Source organism: Pongo abelii, chromosome 3 (assembly GCF_028885655.2).
Source record: "Pongo abelii isolate AG06213 chromosome 3, NHGRI_mPonAbe1-v2.0_pri, whole genome shotgun sequence".
NCBI lineage: Eukaryota > Metazoa > Chordata > Mammalia > Primates > Hominidae > Pongo > Pongo abelii.
Genome location: NC_071988.2, coordinates 116,024,416 through 116,036,607, shown reverse-complemented (window position 1 = coordinate 116,036,607; position 12,192 = coordinate 116,024,416). Strand labels below are relative to the sequence as shown.

Genomic DNA, 12,192 nt, shown 5'->3' with positions numbered 1-12,192 from the left:
TATGTTCAAAATAAAGTGACTGCAAGACAACACACGAGCTCATTCACAGACATATGTATTGTTAGCAAAGCACCCCGAAATACACCCTTCTGCCCACTTCTTATTTCAATACTAAGGAAAACAAGCCTTAAAATCCAGACAATATCTACCCTTTAAAATCTGCAAGTTGTACATTTAGTTCACACAAAAGGCACCAAAGTTAAATGCTTAGCTTCTAGCTGCAAAGACGAAATGCCATACCATTACACTTGACAATTTGAAAAACTAAATTGAGACCATTCGTGAAAGGAAAACATTCAATTGTCAAAAAGACAGAGAACTTACTTTGCCTTCTTTGTATTATCGGCTTCAGATTCTTTCACTGAAATATAATAAGCAGTATTCAATATTAGTTTGTTTTAACTTCAAAATCACTTAAGCAATTACCTGCACCAATCAATATCAAATGTTCAACTTCCATGGAGCCACTGAAAAGGATTCCATAGTAGCCTGTTATTGGCTATAAACTATAGTTAGTACAACTACTATTACGTCTATACTTTTCAATGTTACTCTCCTGGGCTGGTGTTTTATTTATTTATTTATTTATTTATTTTTGAGACAGAGCCCCTCCATCATCCAGGCTGGAGTACAGTGGTGTGATCTCAGCTCACTGCAATCTCTGTCTTCCCGGTTCAAATGATTCTCCTGCCTCAGGCTCTCAAGTAGCTGGGATTACAGGTGCCTGCCAGGATGCCCGGCTAATTTTTGTATTTTTAGTAAAGGCGAGGTTTCACCATGTTGGCTAGTCTGGTCTCGAACTCATGACCTCATGATCTGCCTGCCTCGGCCTCCCAAAGCGCTGGGATTACAGGCATGAGTCACCGCGCCTCGCCTGCGTTCTTATTTATATTACCCATGTTATGCACAGCGTAATTTAAAAGCAAACTGTCTCGGGGTTGTTTTCTGACAACTACCAATCAGTCTCGATGCTACTCTCTGTGGCGAAAAGACATTCATCCATTAGGATACCTAGAAGTTCACTTACAATGTTCAGTCCCAGTGATCTGGGCAAGGATTCGGAAAGAGCGAGACTGAGTTGTTCCAGTCCTTGGACGCCAATCTTCAGTATCCTCAATCAGTCTCTTCTTGCTGGCATCACTGTGAGTGGGTATATGATAAAACTCTGTATAGCGCTCCACAATGTGTTTTCTTGGTGGGCTAGGGTTAAGGAGAAAAAAAAAATTAAAAATTGTAAAGTTATATTAAAAGGATAAAATATCATCTACTAAATTATTTATAATTTATATGATTAATCTTCAGTGTTCCTTTTATATAAACAGTTTGCTCTGCAAGTATATTCGGTCTCAATTTTTTAAAAGATCTACCTAAAATAGGCCAGGCACGGTGGCTCACGCCTGTAATCCCAGCACTTTGGGAGGCCAAGGCGGGCGGATAATGAGGTCAGGAGATTGAGACCATCCTGGCTAACACAGTGAAACCCCGTCTCTGCTAAAAATACAAAAAATTAGCTGGGCGTGGTGGCACGTGCCTGTAGTCCCAGCTACTTGGGAGGCTGAGGCAGGAGAATCGCTTGAACCTGGGAGGCAGAGGTTGCAGTGAGCCAAGATCACGCCACTGCACTCCAGCCTGGGCAACAGAGCGAGACTCTGTTTCACAAAAAAACAAAACAAAACAAAACAAAATTTTAAATTATAAGTAAAAAACTGCACTTATAATGTTAATATAAAACAATGCTATTAGAATGTATTCAACAGAAAGATTACCGTTTAGGTGGGATTTTCCTTTTAATTGACAGAGGAAGGCAGCAGAAGAAAGATTTCCAACATGAAGAAAAAGGAAAGGAAAATGATATGAAAAAAAGAAAACAACTAGAAAATGAAAGTCCATAGTAGTCAAAATCAAACTTCTTGAAATTATTTGTATTGTCCATTGTATGCCATACAAAACACAGATGCGGACTATATTCACAATGGCCATTAATATCAATATGCTGCTAGAATGTATTGGCTTTCACGAAATTAAATGATCAAATCTTCGCTAGGCCCAGGAACCAAGTATGGTTTAGTAAAGGCTAAACTAGCAATTCCGAATACAATTTTGAAAAGGGTCCGAACTATTATTTTCTACAGTTTTCTCATTCATATGTACAGGTATTCCTTCTCCTAAAGAAAGCTGTGTGTGGGATCAGCATAGTGAAGAAGAGGTATGGCATTATTAGCAACTACTGAAATATATATTAACAGATCAGAATTTAAAGCTTGGCTCTACGACTCTTTAGAAACTCAGTCTCTTGAATATCACATACAAGGTAGTGTTGTTCTGAGGATGTGTAAACTACAGAGTTCAAGAACTTTGAGTTTGCTAAGAACATTCATTTTTATTTCAAAAGGGCACAAATACAAAGGAATTTGCAATGTATATTTTAACACTGTATGATATATTGAGCATCATGAATAGTCTCCACTTCTCCCCCCTCAAAGCATGGCAAATGCAAATTTTTGGAGGCTATGAGTTTAATTTCAAAAGAGAAAAAGGAATATGAATCTGGACTAGCAGACTACTGGCACAAGATACGAGTACAGAAAGTGTTATAAATGTGGTCAGATGTGAGTGGCAACACCTGCCAGGTTCAACTCACTGTGAGAAAATCATAGTGCTATCCGCAGGCCACACGACTGTCATCATTTTAATAGTTACATAACCAAAACTGTCTCAGCACACTGGAAAAGCTTTTCCCCAGTGAAGAACAGGATAGAATTACAGTTAGTAACACTGGCTTTAAAATCAGATTCAGTGTGTGCTTTATGCAAGTCATTTCTCTAAGCTCAATTTCCTCATCTGAGAAATAAGACTTGCATCTTAAAGGGTTATTTAAGAACAAATAAGATAGATAATGTATGTAAAGTGCTTTCTGCAGTATATAACATGACGTAATGATCATAAGGTATTCTTTTATGATTACTAGAAAATCAACTGTAATACATGTTCTAAGACTATGAATAATCTGCATATACAAAATAACAAATCAGTAACATTTATGCAAAAAATCATAAAAAATACTATAACTTATGGTAATATGGTAATACCATGATTCCACAAGTAAAATATCTAAAAGACCTTCCACTAATATTGAACAAAACCTAGTTCTTTTAAAAATGAACAAAATGTTTTAAAATTAAGAAATAAGCATACATTTCTTCATAAACACACTACCTTTGGCAGCCATAAAACAGACAACTCTTTATCTTATGCAAGTCCTTGAAAAATTTTATATTAAGCTACTAAACTTACTATAGTTTTAAATTTCTCTACAAGTATTGAGTGTAGTTTGCTCTTAAATGATGCCAATTTCAAGTGTAAGACTATTTTATCCTCTATAAAAGGTTTAGTCTCTAAAAACAAAACAATGGTGTCAAGCTAAGATATCATGAATAATAGAATGACGCTACTTAAGTAGCATTTTTAGCTATGACACATTTGTAAAAAGTACACTACCCCTTAGATTCTTTGTGTTGTTTACCACACCTTAAGGTCTTATGTCAAATGATATAAAGTTTCTAAACATTTAGTGCTTTCTGGTTCTGAAACTCCAGAGTGCGATGACCATGACGAAAGAAAAGAAAAATTTCAATAATTTTATTTTAAAAAATGCATTTGGGATATAATGTAAACTTTACTCTCAGGAGCAAGTAATTTATTTCAAAATACAGACATTAAAATAATAATAATAATAAGCTAAAGGAAAGCCCAAACTACAGTTCTAACTCTGGTATACACTGTCCATAATACTCATCTATATCTCAATGAAGGTTAACTTACTAAGTTTTTCATTACAGAAGTGTGGGTGTTCTAAACATACCTCTGATGCATATAAAATTCTCTAGCATAAAAAAAAATGCTTCTTATGCTCCTTAACATTTTTGAAAATTCTTATAATGAGAAAATCCTAACAAAATTTGCTGGTAGTATTAAATTGAAAGCAAGAAGGAAAGTTACAGAGACAATTACAAAGTGAATCATTGGTTAAGTACTTACACAGTGCCAGGGTTACTGAGGGAAGAATAATACACACAAAAAAAAGATGTGATAGAGTAGAGAAGACATTGATGTTCCCCGGAAGATGAACAATAGACAAAGAGGGGAAAAAGAAGAAAAAGAAAAGAAAATGAAATAAAATTCAAAACAATGATTTTCAGTGAAGATGTTACACAAACATCATGCTTCAAAATAATCATGTAAACATAGACAAAAAAAATGAACAAATGTTAGTAAAAATTCTACTACACTGTTATAATCAAGACAACAGTTTTGTTCCCCCATCCCACAAAACACTGAAAACTATTTTATGTATTAATGCTAATTCAAGTATCAAGTGACTGAAAGATCCACTATTTTTTAAATGCACAAGGTTTTATAAAAATCATTTAAACATGAATCCAAATTCTTATTATGTTCTTAACAAAGGACAGAAAGCAATCAGATGTAAAATGTAGAAATAGATCATTTTAGAATCACTTTTAAAATCAGAAGTGAATAAGAGAAAAATCTTTCAGTCTAACATAATAGAAGTATATATTAATAGCAAGTAAAATTTCTCACATGAATTATCCTGAATCATATGTTATAAAAGAATAATATGTCATTTGAAATTTTTCTTGTTTCTTAGTAGTGACTATGATGAAAAATGCAGGAAGCACAGTGGATCATAAATAATGAACTATGACTCAATTTTCTTACTCTCTCCTGTCCCTCATTAATACCACCCTCATTCACAAGCAAGTTCCAGTAACTTCAGAAGTGATTTGTGGGAATTCCGTAGCTCTGTATTATCAATGACATAATTTTTGCCCAGAAGGCGTGTCTGATAAGACATGGTAAAGGAACTAAGTTAGTGACACCTGAAGTGGAAGAACCTCAAGACATAATTCATTCACATAGCCTATTAAGTGCAGAATCATTAACAACACATTCACATTACAGTAGGGATAGAAAAGACTAAAGTATAAACTGTATAGTTTGCCAAAGAACACACTGTAACATTATTCAATTCTGCAATGATGTTTAGTCAGAGTAAGTAACAATTCATTATAAACATAGTAGGAAAAACTGCCTACCAGTTTTAATGCTAAGACTGGTCAGTGTTGCTATATTTCCACATGTCAAAATCAGTTTCATAAACTCAGAGGGCTGAGTTACACTGAGTGAGGGTGAGATGCAGGATTAAGTTGATCTCAATAGTTTGCTTGTATTTACTCTTCTGTAGCCACAATGCACAGCATTCTCTCCTCTGCCTTGTTATTTTAAGTAGCAGGGAAATAGTTTTGCAAAATAACCTCATCCTGAACAGAGCTGAGTTTTACATGTATATTTAAACATTTTAAAGTTTAGGAAAAATGTTTTATATTAATATGAAGTCAAGTGGGGGCAAATGTTCAATGGTGTGGTGGAGGGGCAGCAAGTGGAGGGTTGACTGATTTCAACCTAAAGGTGACAATTTGAGTATGACAAATAAATATTTTTACATATTTTAGAAAATGTGCCCAAATGGAATAGTCCATCATACAGGGCAGTGGCAAATGTGCTAACATGATAGCCAGGTGATCTGGTTTCTCATACTGGCTGTGCTGCCCACTTTCCCCCATGCCCTGGGCAAACTGCAATCTACAGAAGCCTCATTTTCCTCAACAGTGAAATCAATGACAATTTCTCTATCTTTCAGACTTCCTCTAAGGTTATGTTTAGCATATTTGAAGGCACTTTGAAAACCACACAAATACAGGTTTATTGTTGGAATAGATTCCCCAACTGCTCAAAATAAAAAGGGAATATCTAACCTAATTGTAATATATGCACATCAATTGATTCATATAGCTTCAATTCAATTCTATAATCATTAAGAATAAATACTAATTCAAAGCCACAGAAATAAGCCCAAGTCACAAGCAGATGATATAGGGAAAGGCACACCAAAATTTGGCTTCAAAAGACCTAGGCTCAAATCTTAGCTCTATTACTCATAAGATATGTGACTTGAGAAAGGTATGTAATCTCTTGGCATCAGAGTTTAAAGACTCAAATCACATAACACATTTAGAAACACCTAGAACAATGCATAGCAATACCTAACAGATTAATGAATCTTAATCTTGAATTAAAAAAAAATTCTATCTAACCTAAATGTTGATTTTTCCAAACACCATTCTCCCCCTTTACAAGTCTAACATTTTTACACTGGAATCTAGTAACTAGCCTAAGTCTCCATCCAGAAAAATTTAACTTTAAATGGACAAAAAATAAAACAGGGTTTGGGGATGTTTACACTGGTATGCAATATTCCTATATATATAAAACATAAAACTGTTCAATTAGGGAGACCACAGCTACATTGGAATGAAGTTGCTCTGATAATTCAGTAGTTAATTCTCTTGGATGTGTCCCAAGATAGATACTTCGAATTTCCAATTCTACTTTATCGTGTGATGCTAAAAAACTTTTAGTACACGTTCAGAATAACTATAAGTTAATTAATAAAATTATTTTAAGTTCTTATCTGATGTGATTTTTACCTGTTTTTAAAGCTAGTAATCATGAGCCAGTGTAGTGTCAATACCAATGGAACACAAAAGTGAGGTCTGAAAGTTATACCACAGTGATTCCCAACATCTACACCAATGGTGACATTTAATCAGTTGGTATTTATCTCTCTTAACAAATTTCAAAGATGTGTGGACTTTCTATTATCCACTGACACACAACTGTACATATAGAGGTCTGAACCTGCCAGCAACATTGAATTAAAACTCTCTAGAAAAATCATAAAGGTTCTTAAGAGAATTTACCATAAGCTTTTGACACTGATTTGGACATCAACTCAGTTTTACATGTTATTCACTAGTGGTATAAATGTTTATGCTTTCTCTTCTATCTTTGTGTTCTACCAGTCTTGACTGATATAAATTACATTTTCCCAAGCACTGCTTCTTTTAAACCAATACATAGCAAAACCCACATACATTTTATGACTTACGTTAAACACTACTATTTATTACTATAAAGCAATTCACCACAACATAGCAATGCAAACCAAGCTTACTGAAAATACTAAATGTGGTTATTCTAAATTACAGCTCTTTTGCAAAATTTAACTTAATTTTGCAAAAATCAGGCATTCATGCTGTTTACTCATATATAAATCACCATATTTCCTCTCCAGTAATGTGGATACTAACTTTGTCACTTGTGTTTTCTGCAAAGAGAAAAGTATTTTAAAATATTACTACCACATCATTTTTTTTTAATCTTCCAAGGCCAGGTTCTTCAAAATACCACACAGGAGCTGTTAGAAGAAATTTCAGTCCAACAAAATTAAAATTATTATAAGATACTAAAAGACTTACCTCTTGAAAGCAGTGGCACATTATAATGCAAGGATATATGGAAAGGGAAAAGGTAAATCACTTAAACTACTTGATGCAAAACAGCAATCCTTCCAGTTTGAAATATAAAGTCCCATTTTGCTCTTAGTAGAGTAAGGAGAGCAGTAAAGAAAACAGCCAGCTATGACCAATAATTTGTACATACAGAAGAAAGATTTAAAGTTTCTTAACATGCCTTAATCCTTACTCATAAGAAGGAACAGGAATGCTTACATACTATTAATTTAAAATATTCTAAAAATATCAACGTTATGTACAGATTTCATGCTATTAGGATGAACAGCTAATTATTTCTTAGTAATGATGCTTCATTAATAAGCATCTGTTTATATCTATCAATGCTATATAAATTTGTGTGGAATAGCTATCAAACTAGCTTAAAAACTAAAAACTAATAGTCCTCCTGGTGCTTTGAGGAAAAAGACAACCTAAGCATTTAACTTTACATCCTTCTGAACTCTTAAATTTTTGGTCATTGGTATGTATTATTTTTTAAATTAAAAAATAACTAATATAAATATAAAGTAACAACTCTCAACTTTAAAAGAGTTTTGTTGTAGGTATTTTGCAACATTATAAAAATCTGGGAAATATAATAGTAACAAGTTTGACACCGATTCCAGAAAAAGTTTGACAACTTATGCAAAAAATGCATCCATTAATAGCACAAGACACCTACTCTTCAAAATGACACATCACTGACTAGTAAAGTGTGTAATTTATTTTTATTTCTACAATCTAAATATTGTGAACGAAAGGGTGCTACCAATGTGTCTCAGAGTTTCACAGACAACACACTTTATTTTCAGAGTAATCAAGTTTTTATTGTCCTAACATCTAGACATTTGAAATCAAGCTATTTTTAAATACACCCAGTTTGCAAATGCAAAGCAGTAACTTGCCTGAAAATGATGCCAAATATGTAGTAATCTCTTTTCTCCTGAATTTTGCACAGTGCTGGACAGCAGGCATGTGCTTCATAAACACTGCCAATTGATTAAGAAGCCACCATAAAGGCTCTATAATACTGCCTAGTTTCAGTTTAAAAATAATAAGCTTTAAATCATTTCAAGTTTTAACACCAAAGCTGTGCTTATAAAACACAAAACTTAAGCTTGGTATTTTCAGATGTTTTAAATGCAGTACTTTTCCATAACCTGTTTGCTTTTACCTCTACAACTTTCCATTAAGAAGAGTTTTTTATGAGATTTCAAGAAGCGCTAGTAGAAAATATTTTAGTTAAGAAACTTCCTTCAATGGATGTTTTTCTACTGAACTTGGAATTTAATAAACATAGTAAACTGTTTTAGTCTTCTGTGTGGCTTGCATTTGACAGACAGCATCTTTCTTTGCAGGATATCTACTCTGATTACTCGAAAATCTATTGTCTTAAAATAAACATACTAAAAAAAAAAAAAAAAAAAAAAGACTACTGAACACTCCATACTGTTTCTCTTCCTCACATGAAAGAAAAAATAACATTCTTTTTTGAAGGATATTAGTTTTCCTCCATATATATACATATATATATATATATATCTCAGAACTTTAGAAAGCCACCCACAACCTCAAGACCATATGTACAGCCCAGGAGCTGTTCTTCTAGAGCTCCTGCTCTCCCTGTCTCAGCAGCAGCCTGGAGTTTTGCCACCTTCTCTTTCAAAGCCCCAAAGTTGCCATGGCAGCAGTGCTACAGAAAGCACAGCCTCTTCATTACAGGAATTAACATTCGGAAGGGATTATCTCAGAGAATGGACCTATCCACACAAGTATTTTAATTATATTTTCCTGGGAACTGGCATTGGTAAAAATCATCAGGCCTGTAGACTATTTCCCTTTGTCTGTCTTCCTTTTATGGTACACGTTTGTCACAATAAATCTGATCAAAATGATTTTACATAAATGACTGCCTTAAAGTATCATCCCTGAATTCCAAAAGGAATAGAGTGACCATCATTATTCTCTCTCTTTTCTTTAGTTTTTTCTTTGCAAGTAGGATTATATTATAGAAAAGAATTATTTTTAAAAAAGATACTGTACGTAACCTCTCATGGCCAACTTAAATCCTTGCTCCTCAACATAAATTCCTGACTATCTGATAACATTATATTTGAACTGAAAGTGTTAAAAAAAAAAAAACAAATAATTGAAGGTTGCTGAAAAATAGATGTGTGATCTTATAACTATGTGTAGTTCAAATAAGTTAATAACTTCAACCAATTTTTTTTATAAAAACATACCCCCCAAAAGGGAAAAACGATAAGAAACACATTTTCAAAATGTTCTGCTAACATTGTATGTTTAGTGTCCAATGGCTTAAATTTACTCATTTTAGAAAACCTTTACAAGGAAAGTATTTTATAATTTGCTTCTAATGCTTTCTAAGTATGCCTTGTTGTTTCATTACTGTCTGCTTTTAAAGAATAAATTCTAACTTAAACTTATCTGAAAACAATGTTGTTAACTCTCTGCTCTAAGCTAATGCTTCACATATAGACATGAGTCAAAAGTGGACTGGTTTTCCTAAGATTACCTCCTAGAAAAAAAAACACTTACAGATTCATGATTTCCCCTCTCCTTACGATGAGCTGTGTAAGGTGACAGCAACTGTAACCACTGTTTGAACTTTTGGTGGCCTATTTAAAAGGATGAAAAAATTGAGGAAGAAAGATTCAAGATTTGCCTTGCATTACAAGTGCCAGCTGCTCAATGCTGTGTTGGGACTTGCAAAAAATGAGTTACAGAAATGTTACATGGTTCAGAACATGTCAAAATGCACAAGTAGCTTTTGAATAAGTGATAATTGCTTTGTAGAAAGTACCCTATGTATATAAAGGCCATATGTTAATAAGGCAAATAATACTTCATCTCCCTTCCTTCAAAGAAAGTTGGTTTTGGGGGAGGGGAATGTAGATTATTTCCTGGAAATTACCTGAAAGAAGAGTTTTAGTAAGAGCAGAAAGCACCCTTAGCCACCTACCCATTTTGCTGTTTACTGTCACCCTGGGATCCTCTTCTCTGTCCCTCTGCTAGCTCCTGAGAAGTCTCGGAACACACGCTGGTGACTGTGGGCTGCCGTGGGACATTAACTGCAGTTTTACCAGCGCTCAGTGCAGATGGAGACTGGTCAGCACTAAGATTGGCATTAGCATGCAGTCCAGATGCAGCGAACTGGGGAGGAGTGACGGCAGCCACGGGTGAAGGGGAAGCACGTGATGAAGTGGTCGCATGGGCTGGGGTGAAGGCAGACGATGGTGATGGGATGGATGTGACTTTTGGTGAAGACACAGAACCAAAAGGCCGTGGTGCCTTATTGTAGGCCATGTTGTTTGTGGAAGTGACTTTGGACACAGCAGGAGATGTAATGGGCACAGGTTTAACTACTTCTTTAGGTTCTCCCTACGTAAAACAAAAATAAACATACACAAAACCACACCAAACACATGCAAAGTGTATTGCACTGAAAAGAACACAGAGCTGATTTTTTAAAAGACAAACACAATCAGGTTAGCAGCTCAAACATCATGTTTCCAGATAAAAACAATGGGCTGATAAAGCATAACATGCACGCTAACTAGTCCCAATATGCATAACACAGATGCACACACTAGGTATAATTTTTAAAAATAAAAATGAAAGTAGTTTCAAAATATTTTGGAAATACAGCAGGAAAACTATCAGAAAGCCTAAAGCCCCTCATCAGTGTCAACCTAGGCATATTCCAAAGGAAAAATGTTTAAATACCCTACAATAAACAAAACATTGCTAACTGAGGTGTTTTTTATGTTAAAATATCCAAAGCCCATCTTTCCATCTTTCAAAGCCCATAGTCCCATTTCTCTCCAGAGTGGAGTCATTTGTTTCACCCAGAAGGAGCAGCACATTTCTAACTCTTTAAGTTGAAAAAAAAAACACACAGGGAATAAGATCATTTTCACCTAACTCAGGAATGTGCAAACTCTAATTAATAATCTTAAAGAATTTGAAAAAAAAAAAACTTTAAAAAGCAAGCAAATAAAACAAAATCCTTTCTTTCCTGTAATCCACCTCCATTTCTCTCTCTGAATGTTTTAAGATACGATTCAGAGATAGAATAAAATTCTTTTCCTTTTCCAAAATAAATATTTAATAGTTACATGAAGAAAAAAAAATCTTCGATATTTCCCCATCGTCAGCAGCCAAAGAAAAAACAACTAGTAAGAAAGGTCAATTCCTCCTAAAATTACCAGAATTTTTATTTGCCAATCCTTATTCCAAAGCATATTTAAAGTTAAACAAAATCAGACTAAGCTTCTACAACATTCAAGAATAAATCCCAGGAGGGGGGATAGCTCAGAGGTAGAGCATTAGACTTCAGATCAAGAATAAATCCCTATTCCACCCTACCATATCAAAAGAAAAAATCAAATTTTTGAAAAATCATACAATGGTGGTTCTACTGTTTAATTTTAAGAAAAAAGGTAATCTCAATTCATCTTTTTCTGTTTTTTTTTTTTTTTTTTTGAGACAGGAGTCTTGCTCTGTCACTGAGGCTGGAGTGCAGTGGTGTGATCTCAGCTCACCGTAACCTCCACTTCCTGGGTTCAAGTGATTCTCCCAACCTCAGCCTCCTGGCTAGCTGGGACTACAGGTGTGCGACACCATGCCCAGCTAATTTTTGTATTTTCAATAGAGATGGAATATCACCATGTTGGCCAGGCTGGTCTCGAAGTCCTGACCTCAGGTGATCTGCCTGCCTCGGCCTCCGAAAGAG

The 12,192-nt window shown here is 34.5% G+C and overlaps 1 protein-coding gene across 3 annotated transcripts in view; it reads right to left on the bottom strand.

The window, feature by feature from the left end:
* PDLIM5 (PDZ and LIM domain 5) overlaps window positions 1-12,192 on the bottom strand; it is a 215,723-nt gene that overhangs the window by 82,777 nt on the left and 120,754 nt on the right. For 2 of the 3 annotated variants that reach the window (XM_009240198.4, XM_009240200.4), the window contains exons 5-8: window positions 10,420-10,838; window positions 1,767-1,784; window positions 1,028-1,200; window positions 325-361 (exon numbers count right to left, since the gene is read on the bottom strand). In XM_009240198.4, coding sequence (XP_009238473.2) covers window positions 325-361; window positions 1,028-1,200; window positions 1,767-1,784; window positions 10,420-10,838 — 647 coding nt within the window. The remainder of the gene's footprint in view (window positions 1-324; window positions 362-1,027; window positions 1,201-1,766; window positions 1,785-10,419; window positions 10,839-12,192) is intronic. The other variant, XM_002814977.6, reaches the window with a different exon arrangement.